The following is a 22838-nucleotide window of genomic DNA, read 5'->3' on the forward strand; positions in this document are numbered from 1 at the left end:
AGTTCTCATGCATAAATGAATTTCTGTGTTCTTGAGGAGTTTGATCATGGTCACCTCTCTATTTTGCTTTCTTCGGTTAGCTTTTTGGCTTATGGTTGTAATACATAATCTTACCTTGCTGTTGTAATTGGAGAGGTTAAAAAGGATGCAATGATTTAAAGAGAGATATGCTTCAAATCATAAATCTTATCAAGTTCCCCATGCTTCTGATACTCATAGCTGTCCCTGTAACATTTTACTAGTTTTCTTCTGAAACTGCAAGACAGTTTTATAGTTGGTATCTTTTCTCGGTGAGATTGAATGCTGAGGGACCACACACTACTAAAAGATTTATGGCTACATTCCAGCTGATACTAATTTTGTTGACTCCACTTTTTACAGATGCCTTGTGAAATGCTGTTTAAATTTTCTGCACTGCCTCCACCTTTTCAGAGAGCTCCAGTTAGCATCAGCTTTGGACTCCCTTCTACAAGCTGTCTGCTCTAGTTGGTGTTTCTGTGTGTTGAGTCTTTGATACCACTCAGAGCCAAGCAAGAGTTACAGAAACTTTTTTACAGTCAGAAGTAACATTGGAATCTGCCACACAAGTGATTACTTTTGACACTTAAAAAGTGTCTCTTGCAGATATCTTCCTGTGCCATTGCTGTGCACCACAGCTGAAATGAGTATGAAAAGTTTTCATCTGCTTTGACAAGTGCTTGTGGTTATGTTTTCTTTGTTTCTGCCTTCCATCTAACACGTTTTAAAATGCATCATATTTTGCTCTGCTGTATCTTCCACTTACATCCAGCTCTCCCTGTTTTCTTGACTATTCAGTTTACCACTCCGAGGAGACTAAATGCTACAACAGCCACCCCACTGACTTCACAGCTTCTGGCTAATGGAATGCTTTTGACCATTTAATATGCTCAAACATTACATAACATGAGCTCTCCCATGAATAAACATTAGAAAAATGCTTATAATGCCATTTCAGGAGCTGGGATGTAGATTAAATATCCTCACATATCTTTGAATACAAGAATTGCCTTACTCATTTAGTCTTCTATTTTTACATTTGAAGGAGCAACTGTAGTTTGGCACAGTATAACAAAGTATTGGTGTTTCCAGCCTAAACGAAGAAAAAAGGAATTCCTTATTCTCTCCTCTCCCCACTTAATGAATGCCATTATAATAAAACATAACTTGTAGATGAAGAATGTACATTTGATTATTTTCTAGCAAACTCAGTTTTGAGAATTTTTTTTCTGACAGCGGTAGAGTATTTTTAAATACCTACGGAAGAACTGCTTGAGGCAGGTTGAAGCCAGTTAGTTGTCACTCTAGATGAACAAACATTTAGCCAAATTAGTTTCAAAATTGAGTGATGAAAATGTGAGAGATTCTTGTTAGCAATTCTGTATGATTCATTTGATGTGTTAGTGGGGAATTCAGAGAAATAACTAGTGTTTTACCTTTAACTCTAGACTTTGCACCAGAGTGAGTTGATTCACTTACTTTAAACATTTTTACAACTTCAGCTTACATTTTATATTCTATTTATACATATATATATATGTTTATGCACTTTACTGCTAAATGAAGGACAACATGGAACTAAACTATTATTTTTATCTGATCAGAACAGTTTTGTTATTTTCAGATGCTAAGTTTTTAAGGCATAGATGAAACCTGTAGCGATGTTCCATCAGATGATCAAATCAGGAAGTTGAATTTATTTTGCTTTTAAAACTAAGGACCAAGAAAACTGGTGTGGAGGATGTCTGGTGGAGAAGGACACAGGTAGGATAAATTGTGTCTTAGGACTAAAATTTACTGTAAATTGGTAAAATGCAGGCATAAAAATTGCAATGAGTATTCTGAAAGGTACAGGCATATATAAGCAGAAGTCATAAACATAATAATGCAGAATGAAATTAAGGTATAAGGGTAAAATAGGATAGATGAAATGGAATGTGTGACTGTAAACAAGCATATTTATATGACATGTTGGTAGGCATACTAAACACTTTTTGGAAGGAGAATGCCTAGGTAAAAAAAGTATTGGAGTGACAGAATAGAGCTGTAAATGACTGATGTTTTGTCTTAAAGTAATTTTGGATTTCAGGAGACAAAGACAAATATTCTGAGAGTCCTGGAGACCTATTCTAGGAACAGTCTTTGAAGACTGAGGCTGAATGCAATATCCAAGATATGTCTTTAACATAAGGATTAAAATAGCCTCTCTATCAGTGATTTGATAAATTGCCCAGTAATCTCCACTAATTATGTTGATTGACACTGCTTATGTTGGAATACAAACTGCTTCAACACAACATATAAAAAGTTCAAATTATATGTCAAAAAAGAATTTTTCCCCTCACCCTCCTCCCTACATGGAAACATCCCAAACTGTCATAATTAACAGAGTGAAAGAGGTGAGGCTATTAAAAGTAAGTCACACTTCAAAAAGCATAGTCTTGTATGATACAGAAAATTAAAAGAAATAGAAATTCTTGCAAATTTAGTGCAGCATCATATGGCAGACCTAAATAGATTCAGAGGAATAATATACACAAGACCCAAAAACTATTAATAAAAACACATTAGAAATTGTTTCAGAGAGTACTGGATTTAATAAAACAGAGGAGTGCAGAAAAATGAGTAACAATGCAAAGCCAAATGGCCTTTGTGTTGATCATTGCTGTTTGAAGTTCTCACTTCAAACACTTTTTCAATAATCATTGAGCCTCAAAACATTTTGCTGCTACTCCATTAGCAATAGAAGAGATTTCAGAATAAATAAATAAAATTGTGTCATATCATCAAGGTCATATATTATTCACCTAAGTTTAAACTAAAATAAGAAACTGCCAAAATGTCACCATGATTTCTAATTTACAATTTTTGAATTACAATTTTTATAAAGTATATGAAAACTAAAAAATCGTTTAGCCTTCATCGCAAGTGCGACATGGTGCTTGAAAAGAGGCTCCATATGTCTGGAATAATACTTCCAGGCAACCTACCTTTCATACTGACAAAATGGTTGAAACTGTAGTCATAAATATGTGGATCCATGAAGAAAATATAATGTGGTTTCAGTGTTCTCTAAGAGGCATAGGATGTGCAAGTAAAAGTGACTGTGTTGCTAAAGTAAAAAGGGTAAAAAAGTAAAATCCTTAGAGATTAGAGAAGTAAAATCTTTTAAGGTAGGAAACAAAGGATAAAAGTAAAGGATTCATGTTCTCAGTGGGGAGTATTTGCCAATGGAACTCTGTGGGGATTGATGTTGATGCCTGTGCTGTTCAGCAGAGTGATCGGTATGGAAAGGGGGCTGAAATCCAAAGGTGCCAAAGTTTGCTGATATACTGACAGGTTGGAGAAACCACTCAAAGCACTGCATTACTGAGTGATGAAAAGACAGATACAATCCAGTCTGAAGAAAAGTAACATGTAGGAAAACCTTAAATATGCATATTACACTGTAGTGAGTGACTTCTCAGGAGAGGAATTGCAGTACAAACGTGGGTAGATCTCTTGGAACATCCCAGCAGTCAGCAGTAGGATGAATAGCAAGCAGAGTGTTGGAAAGGAGGAGGGCAGAGCAGCATCAGTTCACTAAGCCTTTACTGAGTACAAGTCTGCCAGTGGAATAGTGCATGTGGTTCTGGCCACCCCATCTCCAAAGGATACAGTAAAACTGCAAGATTAAAGTTATGGAAAGTGAGGGCAATTTAAGAGGGAAATAATAAATAAAACCGCCAATTATGTGGACAGGCTGAACAGGAAATATCACTCGTCTCTGGAAAATATTAAGGACAATCACCACTCAGATCGTAATGTGGAATTCAGGGACATCAAAGACCTTTAAAGAAAAAAGTGAACGATTTTTGGATGACAAAAGCACACAGATTTCAGCGATTACATAAACTAATGGAAGAAAGATAGGAAGGATGGGTGGAAAGAAGGTCCTATTTACATGTGTTCATTTGAATGCAATCTTCAGCCCTGAAGGTTTCTAACCTAAAGATTACAGAACTCAGAGAGGGCATCCTAGGACAAGTATTGTTTGTATTTACCCTTTCCTTATTTCAGCTGCCAGTTACTATCAGGAGCTCTGGCTGTGAGTTAGGTGGACCTTTGCCCTCACACAGTTTAGCTGGTCTCATGTCTTGGCAGTGGAAGCTTGGGATATTGACATAGCATTTCTCTGGAACCAGGAGTGTGAAAAGTAATATGTAACTTATTTAACTAAAGGCCAAGAGCCAGAAGAGGCAGCCAACAGAATAAGCAAAGCTCCACTATAAGAAGCTCACGGACTTTCCTCCTCATGCTCGCCTATTAGATTGTTGTAGAACTGCTACTTCTGAAAATGACAATTGCCACATCATAAAGCCTACTGCATGTAAATCATTGTTCTGCTGGCAACCAGGAAATCCATAAGGAGAAGTGACTGTGTCAGCTGAAAATTGGGTAGGTGGCAGCTCAGGCTTGGTGCAGTCTTCCTACTTTCAGTACAGTGAAATGGGCTGGATTCTCAAGATCCTTATGATTAAGCATCTGCAAATTGCTTCTGGGAGCTCTGAATCCTTTCCCCATTTATTGCAACTGATGAGCACAGAGACTTGTGTCTTCAATGCCTTCTTCTGACACCAAAGCCTGTTGGCATGAACTTTTTCACCAGGAGATAAACGTATTTTAGGGAAGCATAGGGTTAAAAGTGGGAAACAATTACATCTACCCAGGGAATGACCATTTATGTGAATCCCCACTGTGAGATACGTGGGGCTGAAAAGCCAGGAGCTGAGAGATGTGTGGCTGTATGGTTGGGTGGTCTCTGCATGTGATCAGAGCAAGCCTTACCCTAAATATTTACGTGCAGTATTTCTTGTCTTCCTTCCCTCCATAGGAAATTAAACTAAAGCTTGTAAAAGAAAAACCTGGTGCAATCATAGGGATGCCCTGTGCACTGAAAAAAACATTTGTATCCTGTGTCATTTGTTTTGTACTGCAGCCTCTGTTGTCCGTGCTAGGGAAATAGCTGTTAGAGGAAATAAGACGCACTTTACTAACACAGGACATAAAAATTTGCTCTTAATCAGTACAATGCAGATCACATATTCTGGGAAATGTGAGATCTGATGGCAGAATAACAAAGCCCTAAGTTTTAATGCATCCAGTCTTAATACAGTTAGGACTAGTTAAAAGAAACAGGGATTATTTAATTTTAGCTTCAAGGGAAATTTCATATTCTGTCTTTCTTTTCACTTTATAAAAATTGCTGAAAAAAATCTATATGTAATGCCACAGAAAGTTTTGATTTTGGAAGTTAGTGTTTTGTGCTAGGAAGACATTTTGTTGTGAAGTTCTAGATCTGCTATATTTGTGCATATAGCAGCTGTGTTTTTCTCTAATTTTGAACTCTTACCCTGAATGTGATTCCCTGAAGTATTAGACTGTTCGAAGCCATCAACTAATGATTTCCTGCCATTTGGAAAAATAAAGAGGGGACATCATTATTCATACATAGTCACTGTGTGACTGTATTATTCATACATAGTCACTATACAAAACCATAGAATCATTAAGGTTGGAAAAGACCTCTAAGATCACTGAGTCCAACTGTCAAACTCTGCAGCCATTGAAACTCCTCAGTGCAGCATGCATGCCCCTGAAGTTAGGATAAAGAGTGATAATTTCTTAACATAATTTTCAAACATATTTATGATTTTAGAAGAGGAATATATCTTTCCTTTAGGGATGGGTATTGAAATGTTCTCTCTAAAAGTTACTTTTAATAAATCCTAAAGGCTTTTCCATAAAAATCTCGAACCTGGAGTTGCATGCAAGTCTCTTTTCAAAGTCTGTACATTAGAGCGCTAAGCATACACAGCTAAGAAATAGCCAGGGTGTCAATAAAAGGTTAACAGAATGTTAATGCAGTGTTTTGGTATTGAAACGCAGAGCTTATTTCTTCCTGAGGACTGCATTACCCATTCCTGCTAGATGACAACTTTAAATTGAAACCAATTTCAGTCTACTAAAAGATTATATCTTTCTTTTTAGAAAGCTGTCTAACTAGAAAATAGAGTGATTAAAGAAAGCTATGGTGCAAATATCCTTTTAGGAAATAGTCCTGTATGGTCAGACCCCTGTACAGTCACTGGTGCTAGCAGCATTAAAAGTACAGCAGAGCTAGAGGCAGTGTTGGGAGAGCTCTGGGACTTGCCAGTGTCCCCCTGGACTGCTTACTGGGGATGCTGGAAGAGAAGAGGCAAATTTGCCCTGCATGGGGTTGACATGTCATTGTTTCTTCTGGGATCCCATCAGTATCACAGCACAGTTCTGACCATGCATGCCTGCAACTCCCTCCAGCCTTGCACAGGAGTCTCTGGTATTGAGTTGCTGCATTACATATGTCCTTAGTGTCACTGGTAGACCAGAAAAAAGGCAGGAAACTAGTCCCTTTCCTGACAAAATGTCACAGACATATTTTTAAATTTGTTGATGGAAGAATTACTTTGAAAGCTGTACATAAAGTGATGCCTGACATCAAATTTGATATTACACGGCATATTTTGTTCTTGTTCTGTCTTTTCTGTTTTATGAAAACCTCAATGTTTGCAATTTTATTGAAACACTGCAACTATTATTCTGTGATTTGATTTTTTTATTTAGACTAAATGTTTGAGTGATTTCCTAGATTGGTATTTATTGAATCAGAAAAAGCACATTCTACTTTTTAGTGCACTACAGTATGAAAATTAAACATCAGTTATTTTAACAGCTAGATTTCTCTTCTTCTGGGACTTTCAGCCAAATCACTTGGAATCAGCCAAATCATTTGGAAAATTCTGCAACAGAACAGAGTGTTTCTTGCCTTATGTTGAGCAGAACTATTGGAAGGTCAATGTTGGATTCTGCTGTGCTTTATTGCTGTTAAAAACTCCTTCCTTCTCCCCAATACATTATTTCCTTATGAACCTAAAAATATTCCTTGCTCCTGATCCTTAGTTCTCAGGATCTGAACTTCCAGCAGGAATAATTTACTGTGGTTGAACCAAATCCTGAGGCAGGCTTGCCATTTCCTGGCATTGGATCCTGGATGTGGTGTAAGAACAGCAATAGGCATCAAGCTGCTAAAGCAATCCCACAAGAGTGGCGGAAGAAAGTTGGTGTTTGTTTTCTAATAAGCCTCACCTTTAAATTTATATTTTCCAAACTTTCATATCAAAGAATCCTGACAAGGATCCATAACTAGCAGACACAGAGGTGGTAGCTCCATCTAATTGCTGGAAAACATTGCATGCTTTGTTCTCATTTTGGTTTATTTGATGGGCTAGAGACTGGGAGATAAAGGAAATTATGGAATTAAGGTCGATGACATTGGCTGAGGTGTGTTAACTGGAAGATTTAACTAGGTTTTGGTGGAAACATGTCTGTTTTGAGAAAAAGTTGGAAGAGGAAGGATCTTCCTCTTGGAAGAAGCTTTGAAAAAACCATGGATATTATTTCTGAGATTAGCTTTGTCTAGACTTTCTGATGTGGATTTCACATATATATATATATATATATATACACCTTCTAGCTTCCATATCCTACTGTCAGAAAAATTATATGCATATTAAGTGCAAGAAAGCAGAGTAGAAATTAAAAAACTTTTAATAGATATTCTGTGAAAAAATGCTTAACTTCCCTGTAAAAAGATCCAATTTGGTAGGTTTATTGGCCAGTTTTGCAAATTAGTCCTCCAAAGTCCTGCAGGATCTAAATATTAAGTAGAGAAAGGGAAAATTTTAAGGGTCTTCAGATTTTTAATTTCCCCGTGACTAGCCTACATCTGGGACAAACAGTGCTGGCAAGTCTCCCAGCACTTTGGCTCCTGTCTGCATTTTTCAATTAAGTAACCCATCAGACCCCTGTGTAACCTCTGTCCAACTCTCACTGCATATCTGCTCCATTTTATTGCAGCAGACACTCCTCCATCCTTTTTCACATCTCCCATAGCAACTTGAATTTTACATATGGACATAAGAAAGGGGAGAAAGCAACCAGGTGGAAGTGGGTATTCCCCTAGCAGGGGAATGCAAAATCTGTAGCTTCTTTTATCTCTATGGCAGAATTGCCTGAAACAGGGCCCAAAATCTAATACTTAGCCTGGGGACATTGGCATCAGCAAATAGTTCTTGAATGATACATCTGGTAAGTTCCTTTCAGGATTAATTTTGGTTCACAAGTCAATTTCTTAATATATTTTTTCTCTCTTTTGTATATTGCTTGCAAAATCTGATTTACTAAAATGGGTAAGTAAATTCTAACACTTTTGAAGATGACCAATACATTGTTTTCGTTGAAGTAATTGTGTTTGGGTTATTTGTCCTAACTGAAATTTAAGGTGGCAAATTAAGTATAGTAGCTTCTTCCAGTTGCTAGTCCAGCTTATATATGTTCTGTTTCACTTTCTAAAATCAGGATTTTTTTTTGTAGAAAATTACTCCTCTTTCTTAAGGTAGATGAAAAAGTTTGGTATAAAAATCCATTGAAAATTGTATCAAGAAAATAACAGAAAATATACATTTCTTCAGAAAATGGGGACTGCATTTAAAGATGTTTTTGTATGTACCATACATTGTCTGATTTTAAAGCCTTTCAAGTGGAATTGAATTGAAGTTTTCACAAGTGCTACATCACAGCACCTTGCTCTGCTCTGTTGCTCACATGGTTCTGGCTAACTCTTGTCTCTGCACAGTGTCAGTGGCACAGAGTAGCTCCATTCTCTGTAAATGACAGTCAAGAGATCTTTTATCCATCGCAGTGCTGCTACAGGACAGGCCTGTGAAGAAGCAGATCTAGCCATGAATATGTGAGCTGATGCTGCAGATCATGTTTATGCATGAATGGATTTGGCCACTGAACTGAGAAGTGTAGTAAATACCACGGTTTTGTTGTTTCTTCTAACAGAAGGTCTTGAAGTGCTTCAAGACTTGGGTAACCTCCACAAGTCACAGCAGTTCTATCAATTATAAAAGAGAACATTATGTTTTACAGTGAGATCATTATCTCTCACTGCAACACATGCATTTTGACTTTAACATTCGTGTCCCAGCCTTGTTTTTGTGAAAACCTCTGAGTGATGCAGAACACCAGGTACAAGCTGAGTGCCACAGTTGCCAGGCCATTTGTCTTGCTGCTAGAAGTGTGCATGGTTCAAGAGGGAAGCCATAGTTCAAGAGGGAAGTCTCACTAATGTGAGACAGTAAGGTTGGTCAAATATGCAAGGCACTACAATGATCGTAATCACTGTTAATAAATGAATGCACATCTCTGTGCATTCTTTTTTACCTGCTTCATCAGTGTAATAATAGAGATGGGAAATAGAGGTCAAGGACTCTTCCGGGAAAAATATCAGTATGCTACTGAAATTTATTCTGATGTCTTGCTTAGGCTTACAGTTGTAGTACAAATACGTAAAATAGGGTTGGAAGGGATCCTAAAGATCATCCAGCTCCAATCCCCATGCCATGACCAGAGATGCCTTCAAGCAGACCAGGTTGCTCTAAGCCCCATCCAACCTGGCCTTAAACAGTTCCAGTCTGAGGCACACACAAGTCAGCCTAGAGGGGAATTAAACAACAAAATGCAAAATGTTAGAAATCATAAAAATGTAAACAGTTAAAACTTTTAGAAATAGAGATAATTGGTAACTCTGCTTAATGTTCTAGATTTTGACAGCTTAAAACACTGTTATGCTGCAGTCTTCCATTGACAGGTGAAAGAATGAAGTCCAATCAAATACGTTTCTGTTTGCTGCATGTATGATTTTGCAAACTTGACACCATAAAGAACATTTTTACAGTTATACCAAATTCTAGTGCTTGCCTTTGAAATTGTTGACCTTTAGCAGTGAGATTGCCTGCATCACAGATTCGTGATACACTATCCTTCAGGAAAATTCTATTAGCAGAAGTGGTGGTGATGCTATCCATAGTGAGACCATGAGGCCTTATCAAATAGAAAGCATGGAGGAAAACTGATCTGTTTGTGTGGGAAGGAATATTGAAATGATAATTTCAGAAAAGCATTTGAAATGTGCTGATACTTGGCTGGGATGTGAATGCTGAGCGGCTTCTGATATGCCACAGCCAAACCCCAGAAAGAAGCATGACCTGCCATTTTGCAGTGCCCCTCCACTGAGCACATGGCAGCCTCCTAGTGTCATTTATTTAAAGGACATCTTGCAAGAAAAAGATTTTGATGGTCCCTGTTAAAGCAAATTGAGAAAATGCAAGCATACAGTTATTTCGGTATCCTGTGAAAAGAACTAGGGTTGGTACATGATATGTAGTTGCAGTTCCACCAAACCCCAAATCCCTTTCAGATAAAAGGTATTTGTCTTTGAGGTGTTATTGTAACAGTTGCAGCACCTGCCCTCCCTTCCATGGATCTTTCACTTCATTATTTAGGGCATCATATGTGATCCAAAAAGATTCTTTGTCCTCATTTTTACAATGTATTTTGAACTTGTTTCTGCATGCATTCCCTAAATATTTTCAGGTTTTTTTCTTCAATATCTGGCTCTAATACTGCACTTTTTTCTTTTTTTTTTTAACTAGAAGCTAGGATCATTATGTAGTTTTGCAATACTAACAACTGGCTTAATCAGGTTATGACTTAAATTGGAAAAATTGCCATTTGCCGTCTAAGTCAGGTATATACAGAGAATACACTGTAGTGCACAAAGTAGTAGGATGTATGGACTAAACTAAGATACAGCCTAAAAAGAGAAAGGGAATGGACCCTTCTGACTACTCACCTCCCTCCTACAGGTACAGAAATACCTTTTCAATAAGAGCAGCAATCCCACAGAGAGGATGTGGTCATAAATCTATGTTGTTAGAAATTAAAAGAAGCAGGATGGTTTTCTTATTCTTGATGTGCACACTTTAACACAGCAATAAGAAGTCAAAAATAAATTATTGAAACAGAAGACACAATCTTCTCTTGAAGGTTGAACTGATATTCAAAAATCCCATGTTGTAACTAGTGTAAAATGTAATCTGTTTCTGTTGTTCATTGCCATTCATCATTTCAGCAAATGAAAGTTTCATTTTCACAGTATTTTGTAAGGTTTTCATATGTGTTTACAACTGTTTGATTTATATTTGTTTTCAACTATAATTTCAAATGTAAAAAATGGCCCCAAATCTTTCTTCCTGTCTCTAGCCACTCTGTTGGAAGAGCCAACAAAATTGTGGCAACAACAACAAAACAAGTAATTTTGGATGTAAGGTCTGTTTGCTTTGAAAAAGATTTCTATGTTGGTGTATCAAAATGTTCCCAGATCTGCTTCCTTTCTTGTTTTCAAGAGAAATGATTCTGAATCAGGAGACTTGAAAATCAGATCAAAGGGAAGAAGGTTGTTCAGACTACCTTTATTGCAGGTTCAGTTACTAATTACAACATTCCATTGTGGTCTAGGAAAATGTAAGTTCTTTGTTTTCTGTACATTATTTAATCAGGTCTTGCTGTTGTTCACTGCATGACTGAGATCAAAAATGCCACTGATAAATTCAGAGAATAAGACAGTGATTCACACATCCCTCAGTTCAGATTAGCTGAAGGAGAAGAGCACACTGAACGACAGAATTAAATATGGTATAATGACTGGCAACACTTCCACGATGTATTGTTCCTAAATAATCTAATTTGATTTACAGTAATTCAGTGTAAATATAATCCATTTGTCAAGGAAGTGTCTTGTAATTTATAGTTTAGCATGAAATATATGACATCAGAGAACGATTTTGATTCGGTAAGCTCATGCTTGTGCAGCAACAAAAGAAAAATAAAATGTTCCTTAAACAGAGAAACAGGCACACAGTGTGGAAACTCTCAGCTTCCCACTGGAGTTACCTGGAAGGAGCAACTGCTGTCCTCAGGTCTCCAGCGGGTCCCAGGCTGGGCTGTTTCAGAGATCCTTCTTCCATCCTGAAGACTAAATTTTTAAATATCTCTCTCTGATTTCAAGCATGCTTAATTCACAGAATCACAGCATATCTGAGTTGGAAGAAGATTGAGGGATCCTGTTAATGCTCATTTCCCCAGGTTTTGGCACACCATCTCATTGCTCATCACTGGACAGCCTGGTTTTATTCCTTTCCCCCTTCCAAGCTCATTTAAAGCTTTGTCATCAAGCCCCAGTGGCTCCTGGGCTAGAGCTCTTCTTCCCCTCTGAGACTGGTGCATTCTGTCAGGTGTCACTGGACCACATTGAGTAGATTATCGTGTGGTAAACAAACACAAAATTTTTCCACTGACACCAGCCTTGGTGCCGTGCATTGACCTGATGAATCTGCCTATTCCTATCAAACTAGTGGATTTCTTTGTCTCTGAAAGCCCTTCTTTCCAGGTTTACACTCTTTTGGTTCATGTGCTTTCTGAGAGAGACAGGGAATCTGTATGTAAGAGCCTCATGGCAAAGTACTGCTCAGAGAACAATAGAAATAAAGCTGTAGTCTTATGATTATATTTTAATAATTTTAAGGTACTTCGACCTCATCCCCAAAGTTATCCCAGTCACAGTATCCAATGCAGCATTGTTTTCAGCTCTTAGCAGATGGTTTTTAAAGCCCTCTTTAGATGATACATGGGCCCCACATAGTAAAGTCAATAGTTAGACAGGATATAATTTAGACTTCAGCCTGTCCTCTTAGTTTGAGATAAAATGATTACATTTCAGGAAAATCTAAGGAAATATTTAAAGTTTTATATCAAAAGTTGAATATTTTGTTTTGTTGTACCCTCTTCTTTTAAAGAACATGTTATTCATTTAAAATAATGCTTATTCTGATGTATTTGAAAAGGCACAACTCTGAATTAAAAAGAAATTCATAAAGTATGCATGTATGGGAGGGGAAGACTGCATTCTTCACTGGAGCATTTAGTCAAAGGGTTTTAATGCAGTCCATTCTGCTTTATTGATAGAATGAGGTACCTGCAAAGACAAGCTGTAAATAACAGATGGCCAATAGTGTTTACAGAGCAGCCCTTCAGGTGACAAAATCTTCTGGGGCTCCTCTCCACAGACAGGTGACAAAGTGATATTATAGTCTCTGTTTTTAGAGTCTCGGTCAAGGAAAATGATCCTTGACTGTCTTTAAACCCATGAAAAGTAGTTCCAGGCAGTAGCTCCACATAATTACAGTTCTGGTAATCCTTGTAACCTTTGTGATGCCTTTCATTTCTTGTACCCTGAAGTTATACAAGGGTAGAGGCCACTTGTAGCATACCAAGTGGTAAAGCTGACATGGGACTCAAAAGTAGGTGAAATATTCCAGATACAAATAGAGTAAGAATTGAGGAGTAAGATAAAAACAGAATAAATTTGTTGTGTGGTAAGGTAAGGTTGCTTTAACTGTTGACATCTGTGGGACTGCTTTACCAAAGATGCTGTGGGCATATTTTTAAAAAGCATTGCCTACTAAGTGGAATTCCTGGAAATATCCAAAATATTAATGCAAATATCCTAAATTATTGGAAATATCCAAAAAGCAGAAGTGTCTCTTCTAGGCTGATGTTCACTACATCAGCCAAATGAGTGAAGGTCTTCTTTTTCCAGAAGCCATCAGAGGAGTCTAAAAATAAGCTTGCTGTAGCTAAGTAGACTGCTCTCAAGCTTGTTAAAATGAAGACTGCAAAGACTATTACTGTTACTTAAGGGTCAGAACTTTCTTCTGGGAAAAAAAATTCTTCTACCTGTTAGCACAAATGAATACTGGTATCTTAAGGCAACAGTACCAACATTGTTTTACATTCATTTGCCAAGTATCAGTGGTGCTTATTTTCACATGTGGACACCTTGCCTTGGGAACCTCATTAGCCTCCACACCACCAGTTAAATAGACAGACAGTAACAACTGTGGAGGTTGATTGAGGATTTGAGAAGAGCAGGTGCTCATGGTACAGAATGGTGAAGGTCTGTTTTCAACTGAAATGATTCTTACAATGGGATGAACTGTTAATGTGTTGTTATTCCAGATTTCCAGAAAAACTGATGTGGTGGCAGAAGTGAGACGACAATTAATGGCTGCTGAGGAGGAAGAAAGTTCATCATATCCTCCTCTGAATGTAACCATTGGAAATGATACATGCATCCTTTTTTATGCTAGTAATTTCAGCCTCAAAGCCAACAGTTCTGTTTTAATAGATTTGACAAATGCAACATTTTTAATGCAGAATGTGGATATTTCTGCCTCTGAGTGCTCAGACAGCAACACAACGTGAGTAGCATAAGAAATTTCATATCATAATACATGTAATTCTGAAAAATTTCAGAAATATTATGTAAAATCAGTGCTATTTCAATTGTCTTCTTCTAAAGCATCCAAAACTTTAAAAAAATGTATTCTTAGAAGAAAGAAGTTAAGACCACACGAAAACTGTTCATATGAGGCCTGTTATTTTAACAATTTTTTTCTTCTTATGTTCCCCTGTCATAGATATATTTTCTGAAAAATCCTTTTGCCAGAATCTTTTCTCTTGAGAAACTGGGAAGCTTCAGCTTCTCCATGTTTTGCTGCTTTGGAATGTGATTTGGAGAATTGTTTACCCAGCGTGTGAAATTGTTTTTACTTGATGACCAATGACAGCCACCTGTGTTGAGGCTGTGAGCAGTCACAAGACTTTATTATCATTCCATTCCTTTCTGTTCCTTTCCAGCCTTCTGATGGATCCTTTCTATTCTTTTTAGCATAGTTTTAGTATAGCATTTTAATATCATATCAATCATATCATATCATATCATATCATATCATCATATCATATCATACATCATATCATATCATATCATATCATACTATAATAAATCAGCCTTCTGAAACATGGAGTCAAGATTCTCATCTCATCTCATCTCTCATCCTGGGACCCTTGAACACAACCTTCTTTGTTTGTTTGTATTTGGTCCAAACTGGTTTGCCTGTGCCTGATCTCACAATCACAAAAATCTCCACTGGCATTAATGAGACCATAATTTCATTCCCTTGAAGGGGAGTATTGCCAGTTACGAGGTAGTAACTCAGCTAGAAGTACATTAATGAAACATGATCTCTGTTTTCCTTTACTTTGAAGGCACCTGCTCTTGGACAAATAAAACCCTAGAAATATTTAGTCATATTTTTTTATGTACTGAACCTTTGCTATATTACTTTTGTAATTGCCTACTGATTTACAATATATCCCTCAAATTGAAATGTCACAATGATCTAATTAAAGCTGACTACTCTAACATTAAAAATCTGTTTTTTATTCTTAGACTGTCATTAAAATATACAGAACCAGTGAATGGAGTCAGCAGCCTAGAGATAAGGTAACTTATGATTTATTTTAAATTGATCTATTGTGGTTTACAATGCCTGTTAATTAACTAGGAAGAAAAATAAGGGAGAAGTCAAATGAAAATATTTTTTAATTTATTATTTGCTTTCTCTTCTGAGGAGTCATGAAGCAGGAAAACAACAATACAGTCTTTATACGGTAAATATATTATTATTCTCAGGTAAAGTTCTGAAAAAATACTGTAGGCAAATATCCATACCATACTGGTATATGCAGCTTCCTGTTTTACTAATAGGATCGTTCCACAGTCCTCTCAGGTAAATCTAACTAAACATTAAGTGATTTGTAAAAACTTTGAGAGGTTGAAGTCTACCTGCATGGCCAGGGCTGTATTGAGTCCTAATGTGGATTGTCAGTGCACTCTGCTAGTGCTAGCTTGTGGTTAATGAGGGGTGCAAAACGTTTTTACCATTACTGCTCCATGGGTGGTGAAAGACCATATTTCTCCTACCATGGAAACAGGGATGAAAAGCTAGGGAATTGGAAGACCTGGGAAGAAAAATCAAAAGAAAAATATCTCTGTGATCATTGAATGCAGTCTTTAACCCAGAGCTGCCAAGTCCACCACTAAACCATGTCCTAAGTACATCTTCTTCTAAATATCTTCAAGGATGGAGACTCAGCCACTTCCTTGGGAAACCTCTTCCAAGGCCTGACAACCCTTTAACTAAACAAATTTCTCCTAATATCCAACCTAAACCTCCCCAGTGCAATTTGAGTCCATTTCCTCTTGTTCTGTCTTCTTACTTGGAAGAGGAAACTAAATCCACCTCACTAAAACCTCCTGGCACGTTGTTGTAGAGAGGGACAAGGTCCCCCCTGAGCTTCCTCACCTCCAGCTCCCTCAGCCACTCCTTGTGCCACGGGACTTGTGCTCCAGCCCCTTCAACAGCTTTGCTGCCCTTCCCTGGACATGCTCTGGTACCTCAGTGTCCTTGTGTTGGTGAGGGGCCCAGAACTGAGCACCAGGTTCAAGGCGTGACCTCAGCAGTGCTGAGTGCAGGGGGACAATCCCTGCCCTGCTCCTGCTGGCCACACCATGGCTGACACTGCCCAGGATGGCATCAGCCTTCCTGGCCACCTGGGCACAGGCAGGGTCATGTTCAGCTGCTGTTGGTCAGCACCCCCAGGTCCTTTTCCACCAGGCATCTTTGCAGCCATTCTGTGGTGCTGCCTGGGGTTGTTATGACCCAAGTGCAGGACTTGGCATTGGTGAACCTCATACCACTGGCCCTGGCACATCAATCCAGCCTGTCCAGATGCTCAAATGAATAAATACCATTGTTTGCACTGAGACAGAAAGACATTCTGTGTTAAGGTAAAAGGATCCCAGAAGAACTTGTCTTGAGGAGAGTCAGTGATGTGTTTGGAGTGGTATCCAGAGTGCATAGAGACACTTGTAGTCAGTATCAGAGATCATGACAAGTGGCAAAAAACCAGACATACATCTCCCTCAATCAGCTAGAGCTTTGTAAGAGAACATACTGTACAGATAAGATTGCTGTTAGTACAGTATTTTTACTTTCTTGGCTATTTGAGTTAGCTGTTTATAGGATCCTTGGGACTTGTCCTTGGTGATGCCTTGGCCTCAGTAATGTAAATTATCAAAGAGACACCTATTTCCCTAAACACCATGGGAAATTAAGGAAATATTTTCCTTGGATCCCATTTAAAAGATACTGATCTCAAACCAAGACTCTACCCAAGCTGTATTTTTCCTTTTACTACAAGTCCCAAATTATCACTTTCTCTGGTGCTGCCCTGATGCTTTTCTGACTGCTCTTTCCTCCTGTCCCACTCTGATAGAGACAGACCCTCCAAAACACTGCTCTGATTCTCATTTTTCATCTTTTCGTCCTAGCACAAGTCTTAGCTGGTCTGCTGTAATCTCTTTCTATGTGAATGAATGTGGTTGTTTCCTACATTTGTCCTGAATATGTCTATCCTCAGCATAATATCATCTTTTTCAGTAAAATTACAGTTCCAAAAAAATAGTACAAATCACAAAGCATCCTAAGGAGCATGACACTGTGCTTCAAAACTTGTTCACAGCTAGATCTTAAAGGTGTTGTTTCCTTTAGTAATCAACAGGCTTCACTTAACTGTATAATGGCAAATGGCAAACCTTGAGACAGTACTGTAGAAACAAAATCCTTTTTCAGTTGAAACATTTATCTTAGATTTTGTTTTCTGCAGCTGGCAGAAGATCAAATGTGATGTTAATGCACAAATGGATTTAGTGAAGATTATTTAGAATTATTTTTAGTAATCTGTTTGTTAGAAACTTGTAATTTTGATTAATTATTGGATGAAAAATTTAATGTGGTCATGAATCTGAGTTGCATCTGGAGAGAAAAAAATTGCAGCAACTCTGCAGACAAACTGTGATTTAAACGAAAATGCCAGTACAAAAGGTGAATGGTTCATGTTTTCTTTCTTTTTCAGGAAAAAAATTTATATCCTTTGAGCCTGTTGTAGTAGAGGCAGAAATATTCACAAAGTCTTTCTTGATCTGTGCCTCTGCTTGAACACATTATAGCTAAATACCAAAATGCATAAACAGCCCTTGAAGCTGGAATAAGAAACTCAGGCTCCACAATAGGTGAGGACTTGAAAAGAGAGCTCAGGTAAGGTCCTGGATGTTTTCATGCCAAGCAAATAAGAGTAGCATAGGCTGGCTGTGTTTTGCAGGAAAATTTGATTTGTTCTACTGGGCCATGTGTGATCCAGGTTTTTAATAGACCTTTAGGGCAAATAAACACAAATATGTCTAAATTGATCAATTTTTATTTATGACACAGGTGCTTAGAAATATAAAATGGAATAGAGGAAGAATGTAGGGAGCAGCTTCCAGGGTAACCATTTCTTGGACCTTCACTATGCCTTGGCCTGTGTGTGGGAGATAGAGACTGACTGCCTCTGTATGGCTTTTTTCCCCTCTCCCTTTAACTTATTAATCTGTCTTCATCTTGACCCACAAGTTTCCTCATTTTTGCTCTTTCTAGCCTCCCTCCTGTCCTGTTGAACATAGGGAGTGAGCAAACAGCTAAATGTGTGCTTGGCTGCTGGCTGGTATCAACACATAACACCTCAGAGCCTTTATAAATTAACAATAGTTCTAAAGACTGACTTGATTATTTTAGTTTCTGTTGGATAGTCACTTGATGGGACAATGGTGTTATTTTAGGCCTCTGTTAGCCACCATAATACAGCAGTGCATACTATATAATGCAAATAATAAGATACATGGAACAGAACCAGAGCAAACCATTGACTTTTTTCATGATTTGCTAACACTTTATTCACCTTGTGTATCTCAGCATGTCTCTTGTCAGAGCTTCTAAAATCCATAGAGATATGTTGCAACCTCTGTTTTCCCCTCTGGTTCATCTTGATTTGATTTCTTTTTCAAGATTACAGCTTGCTAAGATAATGGTCTGCCTTAACAAACAGGACTAAAGCCGAGCAGAGAGGTGGAAGGAACAGAGTTGAGAGCCATGACTGCACTTATTGCCTCTGTAAAGGCCTTTTACTTAAGTGTAGGATAGCATATCTTGAAAGTGACTCCAGAGAACACCAAGTAGCTCAGTTTATTCTTCAATAAAATAGGTTCTAACTTCAGCAGCATGAGCGGAGCAGGATCCAGAGGCTGCCCCCTTATCAACAGCAGTCCATGCCCACGTACAGAGCAGCTGGTCACATCCCACCTCCCACTGACAGCTGCAACTGCTGCTTCATCCTGTGCACGCACAGCTGGCACCGCCCTCTCGCTCTCTCCAGCAACAGCTACAGCCTCACTCATCCTCCTGCACTTGCTCTGGGAGCTGAGCTGTAGGGAGTGGTTGTAGAGTGTTGTGATAGTGTTAGGAAAGTAAGCGACTGCTGCAGCAGGAGAGGGAGCAGTGGGCAGTAGTCCTTTGCTGGAAGAAGCACCATCTCAGTTCTCTCATAAACCAATCCAACTGTTCCAGCACTTGTCATTTTCTCTGGGAAAAAGTGTCAAAGTGAATGGGAGTGAACAACATTAGTATTCCGAACTTACATTGATACATACCTGACTGCTGTTGCTGCTCAATGCATAGAACAGAGCAGAGCTGACCCAAAAAATGTGTTTTAAAGTCTTTTACTTAACAGTTGTGTTTCTCTTTGGATATTTGAAACAGTAATTCTAGCTATCTTCCGCTTCAGAAATACCTCTGCTTGTAATGATTAGCCACATGAGACACAATCAGTGGTGGTGGCACTCAGAGTTCATACAGTTTTCTGGCACAAAGGGAGCCTGGCCCATGACCAGGAATTTTTTGTGCCACCATACATAAAGTACATAATGTCTCCAATGTACATAATTGTCTCTAATGTTTAACATGAACATAACATTTCCTTAAGAAGGTACTTTCAGTTCCACAGATAAAACCTTTGTTCTCTCTCTGCTCTATATGATTAATTTGCTGTAATGTGCTCTATTTGCTATCTACTCATTTGAGAAAATGTTGAACTAAATTAAGTAATTCAATAGATTTTTGTTGTTTGAATGCCTTTTTTTCTTGTAGTGTAATGAGCTATATTTACATCTGTTATCAGTTAAGTGTGTGCTTGCTGGAGGCTATTCACTGTTAGTTGTTTGGAAACATGCTAAGAATAACAGCCTTCATTACTAAGTTAACTGTGATCAACTAGTTAACCAATTAGAATGGTAATTCTCATAAGTCTGCAGGTAACACAATATTTTGGTCTTTGGTGTAATATGAAGAGCCAGCATTTCCTTCAAAGTCATTTTAGTCTGTATTCAGATACATGGCCTTACAACTTTTTGTTCATATGGTCAGTTTAAAAGGAATTTCCTTCTTTACTGCTTTTCTCATCTTATCAGCAAAAGTACAGACCACACCCAGCCTCTGTGGTTGTCATAAACATTTGAGTAATCATCTCAGTGTTTATAACTGGCTTTCAGCTAGTGCTGATAGCATTGCTACTGGGGCACCATGGAAATTCCATTCAGATTGTACTGTACATCAGGAAAAGGTTCCTTTCTTCTAGCAATAATATCAAGGTTTTAGTTTTGTAACTGTATAAGAAAAGAATATTTTCTATATATATTTGTAAATGTAGACTGGATGGAATTCTTTTCTTTATTTTTTTTCACTGATGCTTGCAGCTCAATGGTTTTTGAGTAGAGCTGTTCAGGCTTAAAACATAAAGAATGCCATAAGAACAAACATCCTTTTTTCACTTCAGTGGCACTGTAGTCTGAAATTCCTTCTGAGCATTTTGAAACTCTTGAGGTTTCTGAACTTATCTGAATCAAAAGCCACTGATTATTAAGGAATATTTTTTTAAAAAGCATTATTTGTGATTAGATTCTATGCTGTGTGGATGACACAATATTGAAGGTAACTAATTTGAAGAAACAAGCAATATTCTTCAGAGAGACTATTTTCTCTATGTACATATACCCTAGGGAAGATAAAATAGTTTATATTTAAGCCTCATTTAAGATGACTATACTTTTTTTCTAACCAATCATAATTGCATCTAAGTTATTACTACAAATTTTAAGGTGAACATACAGTGTCACCCATCGTGAATAGACACATTAGAATATTTCATTTTGTATCAAGTATTATTTATTGATAAATATATTTCTCTTCTAAATCTTTTGTGGTTACCAGTAATGAAAAAAATCACCAGCAAACTATGTAGAGATACACATGCATAGCTCAAGTATGGTTAAAGCATCAAACAATGTACACTAAAGGTAAAGGCTTATAATTTCCTTATGAAATAGCTTGAATGCCTGAAAGTAACTGTATAAAAACTGGTAAAGAGTAATACATAGTCCTGATCTGTAAATAATCAGAATGTTCTTCTGGATGTCTGGGTGTTCTCAGTTATGTCTGTTGGGAGCTGTTCAGACTGCATTGGTAGTAACATAAATTCCATGATTATACTACATATACACAGATGCTTTCAAAATTATGAAATAATTTTTTGTGCCTAGCCTACTTCAAATTGTGAAACTATAGCTGACAATTCCCCCTGACCCACCAGTGAGAGAAAGCTCTGTCTTCTATGCCAAATTCAGACCTTTGCAAAGAAAATTGCCATTTAGGCATTTGAGCCAAGAAAGAATTGCAGTGATAAATTAGAATGGCTATCATACCTATACCTATCAGAAAAGCAATTTTCCAAAAATCCCATAAAATGTTTATTCAGAGCCACTGCAGTCTTACTGACAATTTCTCAGCTTCACTTCCATTTATTATAAACTGTTGATAACTGATGAAATACAGCACTGGCAGAAGCCCTTGAAGAATGAAACTGCATTTGCTTCCTGTCTGCCACCATTATAGAAAGCTGTTTTTGTGAGGTGAAACTCTAAGTAGTAAACATATTCACAGAACCTCTTCACTTGAAAAAATCTTAATGACATGGGAGCCCATGTCATCATCAGCCATGATGTTTGCAGCCAGCAATGGTGAGCTTTTGTCTGTTACTTTATCAAATATCAAATATCAATTTTTTCCTTCTAATGTATTGACTTTTTCTTTTCGTCCTCTGTTGTGTTCCTAGGTTTTTAATGACCAACAAATTCTATGAAGTCTCGGCTAGAAGATGGTCCACTTTAGATTTAGTTGAGATTGTACAAGATGGAGAAAAGTTAGCTAACTTTACTGTTTCTGGCATCTCTGCCCCTGCAGAGTATTCATTTCATTGTCAGCTGGTGGGAACAAGCAATCGCTATCCTGCAAGGCTGGTTCCATCCAACGATGAGGCAAAAAATTGGGATATTTTCATTTCCGAGTTGCAAGTGAGTATGTGCTGCCATTTCAGATAACTCCGAGAACTATTACTTGCTATTGTAGGTGGTGAATGACACACATTCATAATGCCCTAACTTTCATTCCAACCTGAGGGAAAACATAAAAGAAAAGCTGTTCCCCTAGGTGAGCTATTCAGTAGAGGGGTAAAAAAGAGGCCAGTTGTTGAACAAGGAAAACATGAAAGCACAGCTTTGAAAAACAAAACTGTGAAGTTGTCTACAGAAAGAAAACTCAATTAAACCAAATGCGCTTAATCAGGCAAAGAATGGCTAAGTCCTCATGCCTGTTTAATGAATTGGGCTGCTCTTGGAAACAGAGGCCTCTTAGGTGGGTGGCTTTATGCTGCTTACTTTGTTTTCATTTGATTTCTTGGTGCTTTGTTTACCTAGGAAAGTACAGCTTAGTGTGGTTGCTGTTTTCAGTGACATGGACTGTCTGTACTCCTGCAGATAGAAACAAAGCCCAGTGCAACTAGATTTAATGGGAGGTTTGCCATGGACTTCCATCAGGAATGGTACAAGTTCCTGCATGACCCAGAAGGAAAGCAGATGGCTTTTTTTGAATGACACATAGCTTTTCTGCTTATTTACTAGTAGTTAAGACTACGTAAGTGAGGTGTAGATGATTACACCTTTACTCCTT

The 22838-nt window shown here is 37.8% G+C and overlaps 1 protein-coding gene across 1 annotated transcript in view; it reads left to right on the forward strand.

The window, feature by feature from the left end:
* Nucleotides 1–22838, forward strand: part of ATP6AP1 (ATPase H+ transporting accessory protein 1) — a 48920-nt gene that overhangs the window by 21350 nt on the left and 4732 nt on the right. Inside the window, exons 7-9 of the mRNA XM_064422251.1 lie at nucleotides 14020–14261; nucleotides 15293–15346; nucleotides 21946–22183. Coding sequence (XP_064278321.1) covers nucleotides 14020–14261; nucleotides 15293–15346; nucleotides 21946–22183 — 534 coding nt within the window. The remainder of the gene's footprint in view (nucleotides 1–14019; nucleotides 14262–15292; nucleotides 15347–21945; nucleotides 22184–22838) is intronic.

This window comes from Passer domesticus, chromosome 5, assembly GCF_036417665.1.
Source record: "Passer domesticus isolate bPasDom1 chromosome 5, bPasDom1.hap1, whole genome shotgun sequence".
Lineage (NCBI taxonomy): Eukaryota > Metazoa > Chordata > Aves > Passeriformes > Passeridae > Passer > Passer domesticus.